At 41.5% G+C, this 24,850-nt stretch overlaps 2 protein-coding genes across 6 annotated transcripts in view; both read right to left on the bottom strand.

Moving 5' to 3' along the window:
* Positions 1-1,646, bottom strand: part of PDGFRL (platelet derived growth factor receptor like) — a 68,081-nt gene extending 66,435 nt beyond the window's left edge. Inside the window, exon 1 of the mRNA XM_008977313.5 lies at positions 776-1,646. Coding sequence (XP_008975561.1) covers positions 776-830 — 55 coding nt within the window. The 5' untranslated portion in view covers positions 831-1,646. The remainder of the gene's footprint in view (positions 1-775) is intronic.
* Positions 1,647-7,583: 5,937 nt separating this feature from the next.
* Positions 7,584-24,850, bottom strand: part of SLC7A2 (solute carrier family 7 member 2) — a 73,809-nt gene continuing 56,542 nt past the window's right edge. For 4 of the 5 annotated variants that reach the window (XM_034965696.4, XM_063606665.1, XM_034965697.4 and 1 more), the window contains 6 exons: positions 23,688-23,827; positions 19,668-19,770; positions 17,533-17,738; positions 15,961-16,127; positions 14,384-14,492; positions 7,584-13,146 (listed from right to left, as the gene is read on the bottom strand). In XM_034965696.4, the coding sequence (XP_034821587.1) occupies positions 12,950-13,146; positions 14,384-14,492; positions 15,961-16,127; positions 17,533-17,738; positions 19,668-19,770; positions 23,688-23,827 (922 nt within the window). In that variant the 3' untranslated portion in view covers positions 7,584-12,949. Of the gene's footprint in view, positions 13,147-14,383; positions 14,493-15,960; positions 16,128-17,532; positions 17,739-19,667; positions 19,771-23,304; positions 23,442-23,687; positions 23,828-24,850 lie in introns of all 5 variants that reach the window. The other variant, XM_034965700.3, reaches the window with a different exon arrangement.

Here is a 24,850-nt window from a genome sequence, read left to right as displayed (position 1 = left end):
ACACCACAGTAATACACACACCCAGACACACAGAAAAATAACACCAGACCCTGTGGTCACGGGTGTACACGACAGGGTGGACCCAGGACAGGTACACATTCAAAAACGCGCAGCGGTCATGGTCCCATACGCTGTACCAAAAAAATGCATTTTCTTCACCATTTCCCATCCAATTAGATAAATATAATAAGCCGTGGGCTTTTGATTCGTTTTGAAGTTTCATACACTGACATTTTTGTTCGAAGATCTAGGCAAATCTTGCAGGATTCAAGCAAAAGGTGGTAGACGAAAACAAGCCGAGAACTGCGAGGGGAGGGGGAGGTCACCTGGAACTCTGCAACCGAATCAGCGATTGCCGAGCTTAGGTGGCACTCGCTCTCAGCAGCAGAGGTCCCAGCCACGCCGCTGGGAGGTGGAAGCGATCCGAGGCTCCCGCGCCACCTCCCAGACCGACACGTTGACATTGGGGGCTGGACCAGGCGCTGGCTGGGGATGCTTGGTTCGCCCGGAGATGGGGACTTGGAGAGGTCCTGGTGGGCTCCTAAGGGTCGGGGTAGCTGCCACCACCCCTAGAGGGCTCTCCGGGCAGGCAAGGAGTGGGAGGAAAGGAGACCCCACCAGAAGGGGGCAGGTGCACCGGGCAGGCAGTGGCGCGGGGGCTGAGCCACCGAGGGCCGAACGTTAGAGCAAGAGCTGGCAGGAGGGCGGCGGGGGCTTCGGGTCCCGGCTAAAGTCAGGGCACAAGCTAGGTGGCCCCGCGCCCAGAGTCACTCACCATCCTCCAGCGCTTCGTGCAGCAGCAGAAGACCAAGCAGCAGCCAGACCTTCATCTCGGGAACCTCGGACCTCGGAGCGCAGGAGCGCGGCGGCTGCGCGGGGCGGGGACGCAGGGGAGGCGGCGGGCGAGGGGCGGGCTCCTGGGACGCCGAAGCGGGAGGATTCGGTTTCTTGAGGAGGAACAAGGTTTGGGGGAAAAAGTTGGGGAATTTTTTTTTTTAGTTCTCTGTGTAATGTGACTTCTCCTGCCCCCTGGCGGAGCCGCGGTGCGCAGCACTTCTTCCCAGCGCGGGTAGGAAAGGCTAAGCGTGAAATGTACATTACAACAGCCGTTCCTTGAATTTCTCCAACGCTTGGCGTTTTCACCAAGGTTGTCAAGTTCAAGAAGGATCAGCGGGCGCTGATGGGGTCACTTTTAACCACGATTGTCCAAATGTTACCAGCGCCCGCCCCACCTCCTCAGGCAGAACCTGAGTGCTCTGTAAAAAGTGCTCCCTAAATATTTCTGTTCATTCCATTTCTCTCCCTCACATGCACTCACTCACAGGACCGTTGCCCTGGGTTCTTGCTGCTCCTCTGTGTCTGGCCAGAGTTGGTCTCCGCACCCAGCCCTGTAACTGCTGGTGGGGGTGGGAGGACGGGTTCATTACAGGAATAACGTGGAAAATGAGACTGTGCAGACAACCCGGGCCTGTGGAGGTGAGGCAGGAGAACAGGGAATTAGGGTAAGCACGGGCTAGGGTATGAGCAAGAGAACAGCAGGTGCAGCCAGTTCGCAGAAGCAAAAGATCAGCAGGTGCAGACAGTTCTAGGCATGATTAGGCGGCACACAGGCCACATCCTCGCTCCTCTGATAACAAGGCAGAAGTTTCCACTTCAGCCTCTGACTGGTCGCAGGCCAGTCGTTCGTAGGGTGTAACCAGTTGGAGGCCTCTAAAGGGAACCCAAGGGTGTTGCCAAGTTCTTTTCGCTTTATAAAATCCCTGGGGAGCGTCAGGCTCTTGTGGCTTGCTGCAGCGCCCTCTGTGAATTGTCTTCTATAAATCTACGTTTTCCTTCCTCCCTTCTGTTGGTTTGTTTTTCCTTGCTTCTTTCTTTCGTTACTCTGTGCATTTCGTTCAATTTTTTGTTCAACAGGCTGAGAACCTGAACAACTCTATCAGGTAACAGTGGGGCAGAAGATACGGGCTTTCACAAGTCCCTCTGCAGAGAGCCATCCTGCGTTTCTGAGCTTGCAGACTCTCATGATCAAAGCAGTTTGCTAGCGGGGGAGATGCCTGTGTGTGTTCCCCCGGTGAGAAGCAGCCCATCTCATTGTGATCTTCAGCACCAGGCACTGCTATTAAAGGGAGCTCAATTCTAAATAACCGGAAAGGGACTCGTCCTTCAACACTCAACGAAAGAAGTGCTGCCATTTATAACAAACTAATGCTTCTCAGTCACTTCTGCAGGAGGAACCAAGAATTCTATATTCTGTTGCCAGCTCTAGCCCGAGCTTTGCCACTCACTTGCCTTGCGATGCAGACAGCAGTTGCCTGGGAATAAAGACGAGAGTTCAGATGCTGACACTGGCACAAACTCTCCATGCCTCTCAGAATTCACTTAACCTTCTGGGTTTTAGCATCTCTTGTTTATTAAGAAAGGGAACTAGGTGATTATTTCAACAGGAGTTTGCTATGTGATTAACATTATGCCTATGAAGGTTGAGACATCATCTCTCATGGCTACTTTTAAGGAGTGGACAAGCATTTAGACCACTGCAATGTGGTGTGTCAGGTTCTGGGGAGAATTCTGAGCAAAGGACTTGGAGGATGCACACAGGAGAGAGTAAATCTGCCTAAGTTGCCCCACCGTGAGATTTCTTTTCATTCTGACCCCATGAATTGACTGCTTAACTCTCACTCCATGTTGGAGCCTGGGGTTGGGTCTAGATTCCTCCTCTCGGTCACAGTATCCCCTCCATGGTGACTATGCATGTGTTAGGTCCACCTCTCTTATGCCATTATTGTCAAGCTTCACTGCCCTGGCTCAGCTACATTTAGCTTAGAGTCGTCCCTCTTTATCTTGCCGCTTAGAGGCTCTTTTTGGGAGGCTGAGGCGAGAGAGTCATTTGAGCCTGGGAAGCGAGGTTGCAGTGAGCTGAGATGGCACCACTGCACTCCAGCCTGGGCGACAGAGAGAGACTGTCTCAAAATAAATAATAAATAAATAAATAAATAAAAGCAAAGGAGAGAGGCCTCAGAGAATACCCATTCTCCTGCCACCTTGCTCTCAGATTTCTACCATTCAGAACTATAAGAGAATACATTTCTGTTCTTTAAACCATGCACTCTGTGGTTCTTTGTTATGGTAGCCCCAGCAAATTAATACAGGGGTCTGTATTAGGATGGGAACAGAATTCATAAGAAGTATAAGGGCTTCCCAAGACATGTAGCTACTTCATCACAAGGCTTATTATCCTTGAATGAGACCATCTCAAGATGATTTTAAATTTGAAAACAAAAACTGCCAAAACTGTATTTTTCACAGGTCTTATTTCACTATAAAAATCCACGTGCTTTGTCTCTAGGGTGAGAAAGAATTTTATTATTAGAATGTCATGTTGATCTTTTCCATTCCTTTTCCAACAATTACTATAATGTTAGCCAATTAAAATAAGCATTATCTTGCAGCTCTAAATCAAATACAACTTGAAGCCTGCTTTCCCAAGGCCTGATTTTTTTTTTTTTTTTTTTTTTGTATGTTTAGCTTGTATCTGGTCACCTTAATGGACCTTCTTAGTAGCTTAAATAGTTTTCAGTTGATCTCTTGGGTTTTTAGATAAACAATCACATTACCTGTAACACCCACTTTTCTTTCTTCTCTTTTCTTGGAGATAAGTCTCACTCTGTTGCTTAGGCTGGAGTACACTGGCACGATCTCAGCTCACTGCAACCTCCACCTCTCGGGTTCAAGCAATTCTCCTGCCTCAGCCTCCTGAGTAGCTGGGACTACAGGTGTGCGCCACCATGTCTGACTAATTTTTGTATTTTTAGTAGAGATGGGTTTTCACTGTGTTGGCCAGGCTGGTCTCAAACTCCTGACCTCAAGTGATCCTCCTGCCTCAGCCTCCCCAAGTGCTGGGATTACAGGTGTCAGCCACCGTGCCTGGCCATTTTCATTATCTATTTTAATTAACGGTAGCTTTCTATGCTTACCCATGAAATCTCCCTACTCCATTGCCTTCCGTGCTTTTTATTTGCCCCTTTGTAGTGGTGAATACCATTAGGAATTTGTTAGGTAAGAAAAAATCAGCCAATATTTTGGGCATCCCTTCTCCATCCCCAAGATAAGGACATGTAACTTCTCTAACTAGTCTTCGTTAACTACAGACATAAAACCAAGATGATTTTTTCACAAAAATCTATCAGGGGAATCCGCCCCCAATATTTCAACGTAGGTTCTTTTTATTTTCCTTAAGTGTCGGCCGGCTGAGAAATAAAGAGAAAGAGTACAAAGAGAGGAATTTTACAGCTGGGCCGCCAGGAGTCACATTATATATTGGTAGGACCATGATGCCCACCTGAGCCTCAAACCAGCAAGTTTTTTATTAAGGGTTTCAAAAGGGGAGGGGGTGTAAGAACAGAGAGTAGGTACAAAGATGACATGCTTCAAAGGGCAAAAAGCAGAACAAAGACCACATGCTTCTGAGGGAACAGGACAAAGGGCAAAAGCAGAACTACTGATAAGGGTCCAACAAAGATCACAAGGCAAAGGGCAAAAGCAGAACCACTGAAAAGGGTCTACGTTCAGCGGTGCATGTATTGTCTTGATAAACATCTTAAACAACAGAAAACAGCGTTCGAGAGCAGAGAACTGGTCTGACCGCAAATTTACCAGGGTGGACTTTTTTCCCCACCCTAGTAAGACTGAGGGTACTGCAGGAGACCAGGGTGTATCTCAGTGCTTATCTCAACTGCACAAGACAGACATTCCCAGAGCGACCATTTATAGACCTCCCCCCAGGAACGCATTCCTTTCCCAGGGCATTAATATTAATATTTCTTGCTAGGAAAACAATTTAGTGATATCTCTCCTACTTGCGTGTCCATTTATAGGCTCTCTGCAAGATGAAAAGTATGGCTCTTTTTGCCCGACCCCACAGGCAGTCAGACCTTATGATTGTAACTTCCCTTGTTCCCTAAAAATCACTGTTATTCTGTTCTTTTTCAAGGTGCACTGATTTCATATTGTTCAAACACACATTTTACAATCAATTTGTGCAGTTAACACAATTATCACAGTGGTCCTGAGGTGATGTACATCCTCAGCTTACGAAGATAACAGGATTAAGAGATTAAAGTAAAGACAGGCATAAGAAATTATAAAAGTATTATTTGGGAACTGATAAATGTCCATGAAATCTTCACAACGTATGTTCCTCTGCCGTGGCTCCAGCCAGTCCCTCCGTTCGGGGTCCCTGACTTCCTGCAACAAAAATCAATGCTTCGAGGTTTTAGCAGGAATAAAATTTAGTGGTTGTAAATATGGGACTCCCTGAAGACTTCATTCTGATAGAAATGCCAGACATTTTTGACACTCCCAGAGCCACTCGTCAAGAGACATCTTAGGGTAAGGTAGGGATTCCAGAAACTTAGTCTACTTAAAACCAATGAAGCACAAGTAAGACCTTCCTAGCTCCAGGATGTAGCATGTTGTAAAGATGCATCACCTATTCATTAGTTGCAACAGCCTCTAAGTGGCAAGGGAAAGAGGACTACTCTAAGCCAAAATGTAGAATAGGAAAATTGTGACTTGAGAGCTTTGGCCTCTTTTTTCTTTGCTCTTTCTCCTTCTAGTGTCCTCCCTCCTCTTTCAACTGTCTCTGCCTATTTGCCTTCTCTTGCTTATTTGCTCTAAATGCTCTTTTTGAAAAGCATCTATTATCAGTCATTTACACTTGTGCACCAATTAAAGTCAATGGTTCTGTTTTAAGAACAATGGCGTGACAAACTGATTTCTACCAGAGCAGTGAAATTGTTGGTCCTTCCATGACATCAGTGAGCAGGTAGGGAAAGATTCCAGTGACTTGGAGACTCAGCCACTGGGGATGCCCAGAATCTTGAACTTTGACAATGTTGTAGTATTTGTGGGCTAAGGGACTCAGAGCTCAGAAACTGGCTTGGAGATTGGGGCCCACCCTGGGCTATATAGTACTCCTGGGTAGTGCAGTCTCTATGCTGTGGGTTTCTCTTCCTCTTGACTGCTCCAGTCTTAATAGAGTAATAAGAACTCTTTACCCAGAGTTTATGACTGGGTAAATATCTGAAACTCTGATATCTACAACTATTTAAGAGGTGGCTATCAATCTGTTACTAGGAAGGTTTATATAAGTAAATGAGTATTGAGCTGAGTCTCTTTCTAGTTTAACTCATACTTTGATCTGCGTTCATTCATTCATTTACTTTTAGAGACAGAGTCTCGCTCTGTCACCCAGACTACAGTGCAATGGTACCATCATGGATCATTGAAGCCTCAACCTCCTGGACTCAAGTGATCCTCCCACCTTAGCCCCGAGTAGCTGGGAATACAGGCACTCAGCTAATTTTAAAAAAAAATTGTAGAGACTGGAGTCTCTGCGATGTTGACCAGGCTGGTCTTGAACTTCTGGCCTCAAGCAATCCTCCCACCTTGGCTTCCCAAAGTGCTGGGGTTACAGGCATGAACCACCAGGCCCAGCCACTTTGACATACTTTAAAAGACAAGCTGAGATAATGTCATAGTGAGAGTTATTTTTGTATGTCTTTGAGAATTTTTTGAGATCGTTTATGGGATGAAATAATTTACTCTTTCCACACAGATGAGGACTTCTCAGCACAGTCTCTTAGCAATCCATGGGCTTTGAGCCCTTAGCCCCAAAAGGAAGCCTATCTGAGTCCTTCTTTAAACACTAAGGAGATCATATTCCTCTCTCCGGGAGCTTCTGGCTGGACCTACAGCCCAGAGACAACTACTGGGGGATTATTTCATGTGATCCCATGGTGACAAAACAGAGAGGTAGGGCACCACTACCTCACAGCAACCCTAATCAAACAAAAAGTAAATTGTTTGAGGCTTCTACTTGGCAAGTAGTTTGCTTTTTTAGCTTGGTTTTTAATGCTTTCTAAATCGATAGTAAAGTTTTTAAAATTCAACATGTTCCCTCCAATTTACTAGAAACAATAGGAACTGCATACACAAATATGTTTCAAAATTAAACAAGCTAACTCAAGAGATGTGTAATTTTAAGCAATTTAGAAACATTTTAAAAACCCGCATTGAATTCTCCCTCCCTATCAAAGAGTAAAAAGTTGATAATTATTCACCATATTTAAAAGTATCCTAGTGGACATACAACTGATCACCAATGATTAAAGGCTATGACTGGTGGAAAGAACATTGATGAACTTCTTGCAGATGAAAGCAGTGTCAAAGGGAATGGCAGTCGTAGTGATAGGATCCCAGATGTGTGACTCTGGGGTAGCATGCTTCAAGAGAAACTGGTATTTTTTGGAATGTGCCATGAGTATTGAGGATACGTGAAGACATCTCTTTCATCTCACAGGACTTGGTAGTCAGTCATACAGCAGGCCTTAGGCTGCCAGCTTAGTATTCTTCGATTGTTTCAATGTAGATTGCTTATATTTCTGAGCTTTAAAGATTTCCAGATAAATAAGGAGTTTAATTTAGGTAAGTATGAAATGTGTGCTTTTGGTATGGATGACATCTGCATTCTATATTATTACATATTAAAATTTATTTTAAAAATACACTCACATCAGAAAGCATATTTTACAGTGGTAAAGCAGCAGTTTTTATTTATTACAAATTCTAAAAAAGAATCCAACATTATAAGTAAAAAGGAACACTGATGATCACTTAAAACATTTAAATTTAAAATTACTACTAAAAAAACCCTGTACATTCACACAAGTCCAATGCCTTTGTTGGTTTTTACAGACATAGAATTTCTGTAGGGTTTTGGGCCCTATCAACAATTTTTATTAAGTACTGCAATAACAAAATACAGCAATAAAACAACTGGACACTCCTAAGGGACACCAAAGATAAAGGGCCCATTAATCAGGTGTAGGCCAGAGAAACCCAACCTGTTGGCAATATGACGCTCTTTCCCAGCTGGGTCTTGGTGAGACACGTGGCACAGCAAGGCTGTCAGTGCATGTGCATAAATTGTAGACCAGGTCCCACTATGCTACTTCAGGAATCAGCCAGCCCTTCCATGAGTCACAGAGGTCCCTTGGTCCTTATTCATCTTGATATACTCATGGGATGTTTGGAATTAAGGAGCCCAAACTACCTTACTTGCATTTGAAGTCTTTCACTTCATATCCTACCCCATCAGTCTAAGAGCCCACCCAACAAGGGTAGCTACACATAGATGCTCACGCTCTATAGGCTGCCTGATCCTGGAACCAGCCTGGGGCCCTGATTATGATCTCCACGGGGCTGTCAGTGGCTAGGGAAAGCTCTTTAAGACCCAGCGATCATGGCAGTGGCATCAACCATGGTGAATCAAAGTTAAGTATAATGCTCCCAGCAAACAGTGTTACCAGTTGGGTTGAGCAATAACAAAATGCATTTGAAATCAGTAAGACTAAACCGTGTATATACAAACAATAATGAATATTACAAACACCAACAACCACAACAATAACAGATCAGGCTTCTCAAAATCCAGAAACCGGAAGGCTATTTTAAAGTGTTTAAATATAATCATGTAAGGAAAAAAAATCTCCCCAAAACAATAAAGTCAAGCAATTTCATATCTATATGAACTTATTTTCATATCTATATGACTAAAAAATGAAAATGACCTTTGCTGGCATTATTGCTACGTGAATATCCATACTTTCCCCCTTGATATTTAAGGACATGTGGGAGAACTTTATAAACAAGTAAAGTGTGCAGAGAAGGCACTGTTTTGGCACTAGCAAAAAGGACAGTTAATTTCACACGAATCACGTGAACTTTAATAACCCATGAAACACATGCTAAACTCAATCCTTTAAAGCCCTGCGGAAACTGTATTTTTCGTGGTAACAGTTGCTTGAAGCGTATTAGGAGAAATCATGAGCAGTATCACCGGAAAGGGAGAGTCAGAATCTTGGCATGATTTCATCACGCCAAGGTGTGATGTTCTGTAATCTCAGAACACACCCTGATTTAAGAGGAGGGAAGGCAAGGCTCAAGTGCTCCCTCTGTCATCATGGGTATTGGAGGCTGATGGCTTTTCCTTATGCTTCCTGCTAAGCATTTAAATACATTTAGAAAATAGGTAAAAATAGATTCTAATTAAAGTGTTTTATTTTTATTTTTTATTTTTTGAGGCAGGGTCTCACCGTTGCCCAGGCTAGAGTGCAGCGGCGTAATCTCAGCTCACTGCAGCCTCACTCTCCTGGGCTCAAGCGATCCTCCCACCTCAGCACCCCCAGTAGCTGTGACTACATGTGCATGCCACCATGCCCAGCTAATTTTTGTTTTTTTTGTAGAGACAGGGTCTTGCTATGCTGCTCAGGCTGGTCTTAAACTCCTGGGCTCAAGCGATCAGCTTGCCTCGACCTCCCAAGATCCTAGGATTATAGGTGTGAGCGAGCCACCATGCCTGGCCTTAAAATTTTTTTAACAACTACCTGTAAGCACTCAGGACTTAAAAAGTATTTTGGCTAATATTTAAAATTTTAAAGTTTTTAAAAATTTCTTTTATTCATAGAAATTAAAAGAAAACAAACAGTCTCTTATTTTTTAAAGGAGGGTAATTCTGAAACTAATATTTTCTATCAACTATGGCTGGTGATGGTAAAGTTCTATATATTAATGTTACTTTTTCATATATATCTCTCTTAAATGACACTTTGGCTTGTGTTCTCTCAATGTTTATCTCTGGGGAAAATGTGATTAAGATAATCAGTATTTTAGTATATATCAAAAGTTCTAATATAAGTTTTCCTCATAGTTTTTAACAGAGTTTGCATAGCTCTATTCTTAAATGTAGGACTGCCATTGCCTTTTGGTGGTAATTCACAAATTATTGTGTTTTTTTAAGAGTATAAAATTTGAGGTGCCATTACAAGAAATTCTCGCTGAAAATGTTGAGAATATATTTCTTAATGTAGAAAAGAAAAGTAATTTAAGCTGCTTTTACTCAATCACAAAAGAATTTGCATATGTATTTCTTAATTACTGGAGAAGACTTTATATAATTTTGATTGATTACTAGTCAAAACTCTACAAAACATTTAGGTAATTCTGAGAAAGTAAAAAAAAATTTAGTTGAAAACATTATGAATTCACAAGCAGAAACAGAAAGGTGCCAAAGAGCTGGTGATACTGACTGTTGCTAATAAACACCTACCAGGACAGATCAGTCGGAAAAGGTGTGGCAGCAGCAAGTAAACAGGAATCCCCAAATGCCCCTACCTCTTCTCCATTCCAGATTACAAAGCACCTGCTATAATGTACTAGAGTTTAGTGATTTCATATTAGAAACATTATAAATACGTCTTAAAGAGTCTATAGGAAATATACATATAAAATCATAGTATATTTTAAAATAGTTTAAAAACTAAAAATTAGGTATAAGCATATCTATCAACATCAAACATCCATTTTTCTCCACATCAGTTGGGTTTTGTACCCACCTAATGACATAGTCAAAGCCCACCATAAACCCAACTTACTTGTACACTGACGTTTGAGATACACACACACAGATATATATACACTCATACAAACATATGTAACTGTTAACATACATACAAACACACACATCCGTTGAGTCTTCACAGAAAAAAAGGCACAGTGGCTGACAAAGCATCTTTTCATAGATATTTGTGCCTGCAAAGTGTTTCAATGTGGAAAAATAATTTTTCACTGAATTCTGCTTCAAATTGAGCACAGTGGGCATAACGGTTTTAGCTGCCTATCACATTCTAAACAAGTTTCTTGGTTTCGTTACAGTAAAAGATCTGAGTGTTCATATATAACAATTGTTCACATTTCCTGTGTGAAGGGTCTATTCTAGATTGGGTATAGAATCAAACGGGTTTTCAGCGTACTGTGACAACAGCAAGGATTTACGAGCATGCCTACGGTCCCTACCAAAATACCCGAGCCTGTGCTTATCCAACTCCTCCTCTCCAGTAAACCAGGCAGCTTGAGAGAAAATTCTGGGCTTCAGATTTTACCATGTGCACCCTGGAAGTTGTGGAATGTCCGTAATGAGTTCTGTGTCATGGATGCTACAACACTAGCAGCCAGAAACCCAGGCTTTCTACCTGTTTCTTTGATGTTTAATCACTATAAACTCTTGGCTATACAAAACCATCGCAACTTGCTTTTTAATGGCATCAATAAAATAGCTCATTTCTTGGAAGACCCATGAGGAAAACGAATGTTTTCCTTGTCTTGGGATTACACGGGCCAGCTAGCATGCCTGGTAATGTTCACCATGCTGTCCTGGGAAATGTCACCCAGCCTCATCCAATGAACTATTTAATGATTTGTACAAGAAATAGTTCATGAGAAGCAAAACACACTGCAAAGAAACAGTCCACTATTAGGGAATCCTAAAAAGTAAAATATGACAATTAGAGAATCTTACATGTAAAAAATTATTTACTCATTTACAAGGGTTAACTGTGTTTATATAGCTTTAATTCAATTTGATTCTTTTTAGTTTCCAGTTTTAAATAATCATGTTTTTTAAATCAAAATATTTGATTCCCCAATCACTGATGGGTTATTGTATAACACTGGAGCTTGTATTATCAGGCTTAGTGTAGTCATTTGAAAGCAAATGGAATAAAAAGTGCTACACAATTTATGGGGTAGGGGGAGAAAAATATTCCTAAATGTTTCCAAAAGAAACATCAGAGGCAAATTAGATCCAAAGCCCTTAAATTGGGCCATTTGCCATTTAACAATGGAATAGGCCGTTCATATCAGAACAGGGGGATTTTCTCTTCTTCTATCCCTTCATCTTTCCCTCTTTGCATGATGCTGCTGTAGCCCCCTCATCTCTAAGACAAGACAAAAGAAACAGAGAAACAAAGAAGTGAACTCTGGGCCTGATGAGGTTAAGAAAAAAACTAAACTGTGATTAAGTAAGTAATGTAAAGAGGAGGAATCATTCCACTAGTTGTGTGGTCTGGGAGAGTCTGTTGGCTTAAGTCACTTTTTAGAAAAAGAAGCTTGGGGTCTACTTATTCTAGCATTGGTCTAACTCTTTGATCTTCAAACATATTCTCATTACGGCCACTCCATGAGCTTTCTGGCCATGGTGACTATCTTCACTTTTTAATTTAAAGGGTCCCAAGTATATCACAGTGCCTCTCTTAAGTCCCTGACTGGGGATACGTCATTCACAGCAAGTGAAGACCTCGTATTTTAGGACCACTGTTTGCAAAACAGACAAAAGTTCAAAAGGATGCCAACTAGTGGCATGGAATGCCACTCCTGGCCTGTGTAGTGCAGCAGAAGCAGACACCCCTATTGGCTGAAGTTTGAGCAAACTGTCATACCTCACAGGAAAAAAAATTTGCATTAAACCCACTGTTGGCATTCACAACTTATTGAAAAGTCTCTTTCCTTATCCCCTCATCTTACCCCTAACCAGTGATAGACACCATCATGAGTAACTGCATTTTTGGCATCCCCTAAACTGACATTAATGAAGTCAAACAAGGTAAAGCTACTAGTATTTCCCCAACTGCAGGGGGCATAGATGAAACCTCTTTACATTCAGTGATTTCCCTCTATTTCAGTATGTGCAGTATATGCCACCGATTAATGACGACACTGGAAAAATGTAACACGATAATAGTAAAACACCAGCTAACTTGTAACACTCATGTTCCCAAGCATATACACAGATACATACATACACACATACATACACACTCCCACTGTTTGGGGGCTATTCATCACTGATGAATGAAACCTCCACTCAGGAGGTTTCCCCGGGCACATAATTCACCATCTGAGGAGATGCTGTCCAGATGAGTAAGTATAAATTAGGGTGAACTATGTATGCAGCAAACCCATGACAACCCAGCATGCTGATGACATCCCGTCACGGTTTACTCAGTGTAGGATATGTATGCTAAGACGATGACCAGCTCTGCTCCTGCAAGTGTTAGAATTCACTTGTCTTTTCATGGAATATGAAAGGTGAACTGAGATTTCTTGGTTGATGGTCATTTGCTTGAATGGCAGATTTTTCTTCTGTTGCTGCATGAACGTTGTCTGGATAAGCATCTTCTTCATTGTTTTCATCTCTCAGATGACCCTCCAGGCTGTGTCTAATGCCATAAGAAAAGTAAATCAGGAAGCCTGTTGGGGCAGGAAAAAAAAAATCAATGTTTCAGGTATGTCAGAAAATGACTTTTAAGTTATTGAGGTGGAAAATGTAGAACTTAATAGAGTTTTTCTCTTTCCTTTCTGTAGTACTTTAGAACGGGGGTCACCAACCCCTGGGCCACAGACCACTATTGTTAGGAACCAGGCCACACAACAGGAAGTGAGCAAGCAGTCTCTAGTATTTACAGTGTATTTACAGCCACTCCCCATTGTGAACATTACCACCTGAGCTCTGCCTCCTGTCAGAGCAGGGCAGCATTAGATTCTCACAGAAGGGACTGCACACGTGAGGGATCTCGGTTCCATGCTCCTTATGAGAATCTAACTAATGCCTGATGATCTGAGGTGGAATAGTTTCATCCCCAAACCATCCCCCACCCTGTCCATGGAAAAACTGTCTTCCACAAAACCCGTCCCTGGTGCCAAAAAGGTTGGGGACCGCTGCTTTGGAAGAATGAAATGCAAATATAAGATACCCCACAGAAGGTGTCCTTGATCAATATTTTCCTGGTAGAATGTGCCTCTCTATTGTGAAGACCCAAACTTTATAGATTGTATTTTGCTCTCAACAAGTTTTTCAATGTTTATATGGAAAAATTTTAATTGATGTTCTTAAAAGTCAATACTGTACTTTAAACAAAATGATATGTGGAATAAAGTCTCAAATTATACCCTAAATACAAGTGGTGAGTTATCAGAGTCAAGATCAGATATTTTGCAAAGTACACCCTGTATTAACAAAGGGGACACGGACATGCTTTACACGTGTCACTGTCACCAGGAGAGTCCAAAGAACTGTATGCAAAGCAACTGTTTATTAACAGCCACACTGACTGTGTGGGGATCAGGAGGCAATGTTTTAAGTACCCTCCTAAGACCACTGCAGACATGTAGGCATTTTGCTGTTTTAGTTCTATTTTAGAAAATTTGGTTGTGAGTTTTGGGTTGATGTAAAATGACTTTTTCTGGGTTTCATTTTTGTCACCCATAAGTTGAAGGAAATAGAGCCTACATGGTTCTACAGGGTTAGTGGGAGATACTGACTTAAAAAGGCATCTGAAAACATCTGGAAAAGCACTTGGACATCCCTAAGAATTAGGAAAGAAAGAAGTGGGGAAAAAAAGCCTTTATTCCCAGGATGGGGGAGAGGGCATGTTTCTCTCATCACAGCACTGAAATAGGAAAGAGAACCCGACATTAAAAGACCTACCAATTGCCATCCAAATGCTGAATCTGACCCAAGTGTCTGCACTTAACTGGACCATCAAGTAAATGTTCACCAGGATGCTGAACGCTGGCAAAAATGGTAAGAATGGAACCTGAGGGGGAAAACAATCCTTTTGAATATACTCATATTTTGAAGCATATTCCCCAAGTTATTTCAACAGGGTGGCAATTAATTTGGCATATATACTTTCACACCACGTCAATCACAGTTAAAACCATGCTTCTAGAGACCATAAAAGGAGAATCACATCTTAGAGTATTTACTAAAGCTCAAGGCAACAGGGGATTTATCAGATTCAGTAACACCTGCACAATCAAAATAATATTGGTTTTAGGATTTAGCTTTCTTTGGGGTTTACTGATTTCATTTAGACACACAAAGGGGAGACCTCTGAAATGTGGGATACATATGGTTATCCCAGGTACATCCTTCCAGGAAGCCCTCTTCAAACCCAAGCCAGTATACGCTTAGCTCAAATGGGACAGGATAGTTTAACTTGCAGTAGAGGAGCTTATCTTTTTAATGTTTAATTTAGTTTTATTTTATTTTTAGAGACAGTGTCTCACTCTGTCACCCAAGCTAGAGTGCAATGATACTATGATAGCTCACTGCAGCCTTGAACTCCTGGGTTCCAGTGATCCTCCCACTTCAGCCTCCTGACTAGCTAGGACTACAGGAATGAGCCACTACACACAGCTAATTTGTTTGTTTGTTTTGTAGAGATGGGGTCTCGCTGTGTTGCCCAGGCTACACTTGAACTCCTGGCCTCAAGCAATCCTCCTGCCTTGGCCTTTCAAAGTGCTGGGATTACAGGTGTGAGGCACCACACCCAGCCCAACAGGAAAGGCTTTTGGTAGGAACAAAGTTCTCATGAGAAAGCAGTGAATTTCTAAAAACAAAATACTCACCCTACTTTTTTGATATTATAGCTTCTTTAACATGAAATTTGTTTACTATCATATATAATAATATTGTGATAGGAACATACCCAAGTTTTTGAAAAGGCAGTAAGAGGACCAATGTAGAAGGAATTCTGTACAAAAAGGAACATATCGAAGGATTCTGACACTCTCATTCACTGGCTAACCACATTAGAAGTTGTTGAGGCAGGTGGATCACCTGAGGTCAAGACTTTGAGACTGGCCTGGCCAATGTAGCAAAACCCTGTCACCACAAAAATACAAAAATAAGCAGGGCACGGTGGCTCACACATATAATCCCAGAACTTTTAGAGGCAGATGTTGGTGGATTATTTGAGGTCAGGAGTTCGAGACTATCCTGGCTAACATGGTAAAATCCCATGTCTTCTAAAAATACAAACATTAGCTGAGTGTGGTGGCGTGCACCTGTAATCCAGCTACTGGGGAGTCTGAGGCAGGAGAAGCGCTTGAACCCGGGAGGCAAAAGTTGCAGTGAGCCAAGATCGCTCCATTGCACTCCAGCCTGAGTGACAAAGAGAGAGATTCCATCTCCAAAAAAAAAAAAAAAAAACTCACCAAAGTAATTATACAGAGAAAATGAATACAGTATTTTGGGTCTCTAATCCTCATTACACATACCATGAAGGCTACTTTTTGCTGATTCTGGGGCTGCCTCCAGATGGTGAGAACGATGGCAACGCAGAGAACAAGAAACAGCGCGAGGAGAGCGAGGCTCCAGGCCTCCAGCCTGGTGATGGCGTGAACTCCGTAAGTGGTCAAGACACTCAGGCCCAACACGAGGAAAGCTGCAGGGGGATGTGTAGATAACACAGTGAGCACACTGTGCTCCACCCAGATTGCTTGGTGCAAAACAGCATATTCTGATAAAACGTTGCCTTCTGTACACATCTACTTGGCTAAATACAAAGAGTCTTCGCCTTGCCCTTGCTTCTTTTTCATTGAGGAGACAGATGTCCAGTTGCATGGATTTAAGAACCATTGCTTATTTACTCATTACTCTCCCTTCCTTAGAAGCCAACCGCCCCTCCTAGTGTTACTGACTTGCATTATCTGCCCGCGTGCCATCTGTGTCCTCATTGGTTACTTTCAGACTAGAATGCTGTCAGGGGTGGATACTTCCCTTTTTTCAAATGGGAAATGGCACATCTGGTTATTTTAAGCTGTCGTAAACACGGACTGTGATATGATTTGGCTGTGTCCCCACCCAAATCTCATCTTGAATTGTGGCTCCCATAATTTCCACGTGTTATGGGAGGAACCCAGTGCAAGATAATTGAACAGTATGCGGTCTCCCCCACACTGTTCTCATGGCAGTGAATAAGTCTAGCGAGATCTGATGTTTTCTAAGGAGAAACCCCTTTTGCTTGGTTATCATTCTCTCGCCTGCTGCCACGTAAGATGTGCCTTTCGCCTTCCACCATGATTGTGAGGCCTCCCTAACCACGTGGAACTGTAAGCCCATTAAACCTTTTTCTTTATAATTTACCCAGTCTTGGGTATGTCTTTACTAGCAGTGTGAGAACAGAGTACTACAGACTGCTAATGTGCAAAAATAATATATCATCTGCATCTTTTCTCCTTGTTTTGGAGAATGGCACCACCCCCCCATCTCTGACCATCAAGTCTGCTCTAGGGGCACCTCCTATTTGCTCTGAGAAGCCTGTGCTTCCCTACTTGCCACCAATTATCCTGTCCTGTAAAGCCCAGTGAGAGTACGGACCGTCTCTCTTGGCATCCCAGGTGCCCAGTGGAGTGCCTGACACACTGGCAATGTTCAATAAATGTCATTGAAAATATGAATGATTACGTAACTGTGGGTAAACAAACAAGGATTTTCTATATTATTGGACAATTCCATCAGGTTCCAGTCAGGTTATTGGCAGGGGTATGTGGCCTGATGCTTTCACCCAGAGGGCATCCTAACCTCTAATGAATGTGCCAGTTTGTATTTCTGTCACTCTCGTCTTGAAGTATTCCTTCCTCTTTTGTTCAATTATCAAGATACAATAACTTTATACAGGTAATATAAAGATGATCTCAACCACTGGTGATGCTTTAGGTGAAAATTTCAGGGTGGTTGCTAATATATTCTAGGGCAATGTTAGGCCCTCTTTTCTCTTTCACATCATGCCAGCTCTACTCACACACATCTTCTGGGTCTGTACAATGTAAACAGAGAAGAAGACTTACCCAGGAATCCTACCAGAAAGCTCACGAGAGAAGCTGACTGCTGTGTCGGCAGAAGGGTGGGGCAGAAGACGGTCCGCACACTGAAGCCCTGTCTCTGCAGCATGGTGACCTGGGACTCACTCTTCGAGGTTACCCTGGGAGACGATCCCAGACCATCTTTCTCGGGAGAACATTTGGGCTGGTCGTAAGATAAGCCAGGCTGGTACCTATTTCCAAACAAACATCTATGTCTTTATTCTCAAATAGACATTTGGCCCAAGTGAAACCAGCACCTAAAACCTTAAGTAAGACAACATACAGAGTGACAGTGTGTAGAGTAAATCAACACTTATGACTCCAGTCCCAGAGCATGCTGAGCCAGGCCACAAACCTTTTCGATAAAACATCTGCAGCAGAATACCCCAATTTCCCCCAGTAGTCACCGAATCAGAGTCATATATTAGATGGCACAAGAAAGTGAAATTGTAAAGTAAGGCAATCATGAAAAAAGAATGATTACTCTGAAATTACCTATGTCCAAAGGAAATGCGGTTCATGAAAATGGCACAGAAACTCTGGGTAAATTTCAGCTATAAAATAATGCAGTCACCAGTTTGGCATTCAAAGGCCTCATCACAATCTGTCTTTCTGGCCTCATCCTTCCCTACCGATTCTTCTAGCTAAACCCAGACAAGCTCATCTGACCATCCTGCCACCTCTACACCCACTGCATGCCATTTTCCTTTATTATTTTATCCTCCTCCTGTATAGCTTATATCAAGACATCAGCCGTGATATGGTTTGGCTGTGTCCCTACACAAATCTCACCTTGAATTGTAGTTCCCATAATCCCCACGTGCCGTGGAAGGGACCCAGTGGGAGCTAATTTCATCATGGAGTGGTTACCCTCATGCTGTTCTCATGACAGCAAGTGAGTTCTCATGAGATCTGATGGTTTTTCTTCTTTTGTTTTCTTATGTTTTTTTTTGAGACGGAGTTTCGCTCTTGTTGCCCAGGCTGGAGTGCAGTGGCGTGATCTCAGCTCACTGCAACCTCTGCCTCCTGGGTTCAAGTGATTCTCCTGCCTCAGCCTCCTGAGTAGCTAGGACAACAGGTGCCCACGACCACGCCCTAAGGGGCTTTTCCCCCTTTTGCTCAGCACTTCTCCTTCCTGCCATCATGTGAAGAAGGACATGTTTGCTTCCCCCTCCACCATGATTTTAAGTTTCCAGAGGCCTCTCCAGCCCTGTGGAACTGTGAGTCAATTAAACTTCTTTCCTTTATAAATTACCCAGTCTTGGGTATGTCTTTATTAGCAGCACGAGAATGGACTAATACAAGCCTGCTTCTCCTCCTAGTGTCTGCCCCAGGCTTTTCAGTGCAGCCTCTTCTCCTTCTTGGCAGCCTTTACTTATCTTTGAAAATAATATTTTCCCTCCATATAAAGAAATAGGCTCACTGAGAAAAAATACATGAAAGTATACAGGAGAAATTCAAAACCAGCCATAATACCATCAGCCAGTGTTAATCACTGTTAGCACTTTGGTACAATTTCATCCAGGCATATAATGTCTATATCGGCATATATGATTTCTTCAAGAAAATTTATTATTTAAATAAGTTCAGACACTATATATACTATAGTTTTATATCCTGAAATGGATATATTTCTCCATAAAATTAATACCATTTTATTTGCTGTAGAAGAGTTCAGTGAATAAATGTAGCCTCATTTATTTAACCATTCCTCTAGTGATATTCAGGTTAGTTTCATTTTTTCAGTATTGTAAATTACCTTTTCCAAAAACATCCTTTACATACATCTGTGTGTGCCTCTGATTAAACCTTTAGCACAAAAATTTTAACAGTTGAATCAATGGAACAAAAAGCATAGCATTTTTAAGTGTCGTTAGACATTATGAGAAATTGCCTTTCATGTAGATCAGGCCAACCTATCACTCATGGTCAACTTGCATTTGATTCTTTGCTAAAGACCAGATACGCTTCTTCCACTTTTCATTGCTATTTTGTTAGATGTGACCTCTCACCTTGGTGAGACTGCTGGCTCCCTGGAAGCCAGGAGAGTGAGGGCTCATTTTCTCACTCCCAGAGTCCCTCATGCATGGTACACCCTGTAGAACCACCAGGTGACTCACCTGAGGATGAGAACACAGGCTGCCACCAGAGAGTAGGCCATGAGTGTGCCAATGGACATCATGTCCACAAGCGCCTTCAGGTCAAACAGAAAGGCCATCAAAGCTAGGGGGAGAAGAAAAGAACGGTGAAGTAAACGGCCCAGGAGGAAATTCCATACAGTTATTAACGTTCAAGTCAGGGACATCTGACTGCCACTTCGTTTTAGTACCAAGCATAAGTCAACCAGAGTGTAGAAAATATATCTCTCACAGTTAATAAGATGTTCTTTAGGTCATATAAACTGCTGATAGGACTTCAAAAACCCTCAGCTCTCTGGCAACTATCCAAGACACATTCTACTTGGATTACATAAAAAATATTTGGCCTGACAAAGAGTGAAAACATTACATGACAGAACACTGTCTTTGATATTTCAGAAGAAAAACACTGCTAGGAAATACTGGCTAGCTCCTTTTTTAAAACCACAAAAAAACATTCAAACAGAAGGTGCTTTCATTATAGATATTATATAACCACTTTAGTTTCCATATGCACTGAGTTATATCATAGACAACTCAATTCTTTTTTTCTTTTTTGAGACAGGGCTCACTTTGTCACCCAGGGTGGAGTGCAGTGGTGCGATCTCGGCTTACTGCAATCTCCACCTCCCTGGTCCAAGCGATTGTCATATCTCAGCCTGCAGAGTAGCTGGGACTACAGGCGTGCGCCACCACACCTGGCTAATTTTTGTATTTTTCGTAGAGGCAGGGTTTCACCATGTTGGTCAGGCTGGTCTCGAACTGGCCTCAAGTGATCCACTGGCCTCGGCCTCCCAAGATGCTGGGATTACAGGTGTGAGTCACAGTGCCCGGCCTGACTCAGAATTATTTTAGTAATTCTGATAAAATAAAGTAAAATAACTTTCAATTAAATTATGTTTCTGAAACAGGCTAAATTCTACTACGATTAAAGCCATGCATTCCAGGTAGACTTGCTAGATCTGAGAGATCAATTTCTGGTCCTGCATATCAAATCCCAAAATACTAAGAGACAAAACATACTTTAAACAGTTAAATAGCTTAACTTCCACTAAGCAACTGTTTTCTCCACTGAAACATCAAAATAGTGACAATATTAACTTGAATTTAGCATACAGTTTTCCGTGTCATAGTAAGTAAACAACATCACATTCCATTTATATGATGTTTCAGATCCCTCTACAAGATTTAAATCTCTGTGATCTCATTTTACCTTTGAGTCAATGATCCTATGAGATGGGAAATCATTTATGTTTAGGCATGTAAAATGGCTGGATTTGACAATTTTTGACCCCAAACTCAGCAATTGTGAGTGGTTTTTCTAACAGAATTATCCCCATCTTAGAGACAGGCTAACTTAGCAAGGCCACGACTACCCGTCGGGGCAGAGTTCCCCTTATCCAACAGCCCCATGTTCCTTCTACAAGATCACAGTGTTTCTTTTACCACACTGCATGCTTCACTTTGAAAATTCTTTGCTGGGCACAGAGGTTCACACCTGTAATCCCTGCAGTTTGGGAGGCGGGGCCGGGCAGATCACCTGAAGTCAGGAGGTTGAGACCAGCTTGGCCAACATGGTGAAACCCCATCTCTACTAAAAATACAAAAATCAGCTGGGCGTGGTGGCACGTGACTGTAATCAGAGCTACTCAGGAGGCTGAGGCAGGAGAATTGCTTGAACTCGGGAGGCGGAAGTTGCAACGAGCCAAGATCGTGCCACTACACTCCAGCCTGGGTGACAGAGTGACACCCTATCTCAAAAAAAAAATTCTTCATTGCTCATATACGTCAGATTATTACAATTTTGGTATGCTTAAAAATCACAGAGAGCCAAATAAGGTAGCCAAGAGAGAAGAAAATGATAAGTTGTCCACACAAGCACTCTGATCTAAGTTAAGAACAAGCAAAGTAAGGTATGGGAGTACAAAATCACAAAAATATTTTAGAGCATTTTAAAAAGTGGTCTATTATAATTATCTTCTTTTAATTATTAATTTTAATATCTTAACATGCCACCAAATTAAATTCTTCCTGAATAGAGAAAGATAAGCTTTTAAAAATTCTGCATCATTACTGGCAAGTATTTTACCGGAAAGAGAAAATTTTTCATGAGTTAAATAAAACGTATGACTCTTTGTCAAAAAATATTTATAAACTACCTTTAATATCATGTGTTGTTTAAAAATAAAATGGGCTTCACATCATCTGGGCAAACCTTCATTTTAGGGGGGCAGAAATCTAAGCCTGAGAAAATAAGTGACTTGACCTTCTAACATAGTTTAAGAAAGGGCCAGATTTATAAGAAAATGTTTACAAAGTGAAAGTGTTTAAACAAATACATTCTGACCCTGAAAAAAATTCCATTTTACACAGAATGAAGCACTAGCTTTTTCTAACCTAATTTCCTAACAATTCAGAGCCTCAACGAAATTGTCATTTTGGTTTGAATTTATAGTGCCAAGATTGTTCATTATTTTAGGTATAAAGCTTGCTAAAGTCTTTCTTTTGCTTCCTGTAACAGTACCTTTAAGGCCATTGTCTGGATCTAGAATCTCACTGAAATTTTCTGCATGAGATAAGGATCTGGCCAAAGGTATTTTACGTGGATATTAAGATGCGCCAAAAGACGCAATCTGGATTTTCTGAACATAATTTAAGAACCAAAACTGTTGAAAGGAAAAATAGATTCCTGATGGAGTTGGAGAGGACATGTATGTTCGTAACTGTTAGTTGGCTGCGATGGCCCTGGAAGCAAGGATGCCCACCATACTGAGGACAGCGATCACAAGGGCCAAGCATAACTCATCTTGAATATTTCTTTTTTTTTTTTTTTTTTTGAGACGGAGTCTCGCTCTGTCGCCCAGGCTGGAGTTCAGCGGCAGGATCTTGGCTCACTGCAAGCTCCGCCTCCCGGGTTCACGCCATTCTCCTGCCTCAGCCTCCCGAGTAGCTGGGACTACAGGCGCCCGCTACCACGCCCGGCTAATTTTTTGTATTTTTAGTAGAGATGGGGTTTCACCGTGTTAGCCAGGATGGTCTTGATCTCCTGACCTCGTGATCCGCCCGCCTCGGCCTCCCAAAGTGCTGGGATTACAGGCGTGAGCCACCGCGCCCGGCCATCTTGAATATTTCTTATTAACAATGGGTAAAGCTTAATTAGCATTTAAAAAAATCCTATGGTCCCTTAGCAATATTCGACGTATATCCTAGACCACAAAATTGAATCATTATTTTAAAATTAATATTTCAAAAATTAAGCAAGAATTCCTTAATCAAAAGTTTATGTATCAATAATATAATTTTGTGTGCTAGTTCATCAGAAAAGCAATTCATAATATTTAGTGAAGAGCTATTATAACCCTTTGTACATTTGTTAGAGCCCAAAAGATTAAAATAACAGTAAAAAAAAATCCCAAAGGGTCAATTAAGAATGAACTTCATTATACCACCGCCACCACAATTTTCACATGTTAATCCCAATGCTTGTATACTAATTTTTATCAGTGATTTTGTTTTTTTTAACTTACATGCACAGCATGCAGACCCTCTTTATAAGTCCATGCATGCGAATTAAATGTTCCAGTCTAATGCTCAAGAAACCTAAGTTTGTAAAGCTTACCAGAAATGACCCCTGCAGTCAACGTGGCAGCAACTGGTGACTGCCTCTTACTCACTCTGGCAAGAAATCTAAACAGTAAGCCATCCCGGGCCATGGCAAACAGAATTCGGGGTAAAGGAAACATAGAGCCCAGAAGACTAGAACAGAAAAATTCAAAATCCACACATGAGTTATTTTAAGGATTATTCTAGACAGGTATAGACAGGTAAAGACTGGACACACGAAAATGCAGAACCAAAAAATTCAAAATAGGAAACATTCACAAAAAAGTGACTGAACTTCTTGTAAATCAAAAAAGAAAACCACCTAGCTTTGTATTTTTAATGCAGAGTCCTTGATGAAAAAGATCCCCCGTTTCTTAAGAAAAGTCAACTCTCTCTCACCTGCCACTGCACCCGATGATAAAGTAGCAATTATTGGTGTCTTCGTTTTGGAATTGATTTGAGCTAGACATTTGAAAAGCAACCCATCCTCCGCCATAGCATAGATTACACGAGGCATTGGGAAAATGGATCCAAGAAGACTGAATAAAAAGCAAACACATGCAGTATGGCAAACATTCATGCAAGATTACATCCCCGATCGGAAATAAAATAATTGTATAATATTCAGCACGACAGTTGTAATTATGAAGTCATATTATTTATATTAATAATTATGTCATTATTTTTTAAATGCACTATGATAGGGCATTTAAAAAATTTGCTAATATTTACTATTGTGCTATTCATTATTCTGTTACAGATAAGTACGCAGCAAAATTATCAGACTAAAAACAATATTGCAAGTAATTTGTGTGTACCCACAATTATTACCAAATTAAAACTAAATAATTAAGACTTAACCAAACCAATATTATTAAGACATTTTTAGCAGCAACAACTTGGAAAATAAAATTACTAATTTGATATGTAATTAAAGAAAAGACTAAGTAATTTTATTTCATAAGCAATAGTTGCAACCTTTATTCAATAATGATACATTTTTTGCATTTATTGTACCAGTATTTTTTCTCATACACCCTGATCTTGGATCAAGTTAGTAATAATCCCCAGCATCATAAGATAATCAAGGTAGAAAAAGGGAAAGAAGATCAATTTACGTAAATGTAGTATACAGAGGTGGCCACAATGAAAAGCTAGCAGCCGAAGTTTAGTAAGACAGTTTTTGCTTGAGATGTTCGGAAGTACTTTTGTTTACTAGCTGCACCATTTCATACATTACTTAGTTGTGAAAAATAACCATGTAAGAGAAAACAAAAAAAGTATTTTATTTAATAATCCTTCTTATTTATTTATTTTATTTGCGACAGGGACTCACTCTGTCACCCAGGCTGGAGTGCAGTAGTACGATCATAGGTCACTGTGCCCTCAAACTCCTGGGCTCAAGTGATCCTCCCACCTCAGTCTCTCAAGTAACTGGGACTGGGACTAAAGGCGCATGCCACCATGCTCAGCTAATTTCTTGAATTTTTTGTGGAGACCGAGCCTTGCTATGTTGCCCAGGCTGGTCTTGAACTCTTTGCCATAAGTGATCCTCCCGCCTC

Source organism: Pan paniscus, chromosome 7 (assembly GCF_029289425.2).
Source record: "Pan paniscus chromosome 7, NHGRI_mPanPan1-v2.0_pri, whole genome shotgun sequence".
NCBI classification, from domain to species: domain Eukaryota; kingdom Metazoa; phylum Chordata; class Mammalia; order Primates; family Hominidae; genus Pan; species Pan paniscus.
Note: the sequence above shows the minus strand (reverse complement) of the source record. Positions and strands in the feature narration are given on the sequence as shown.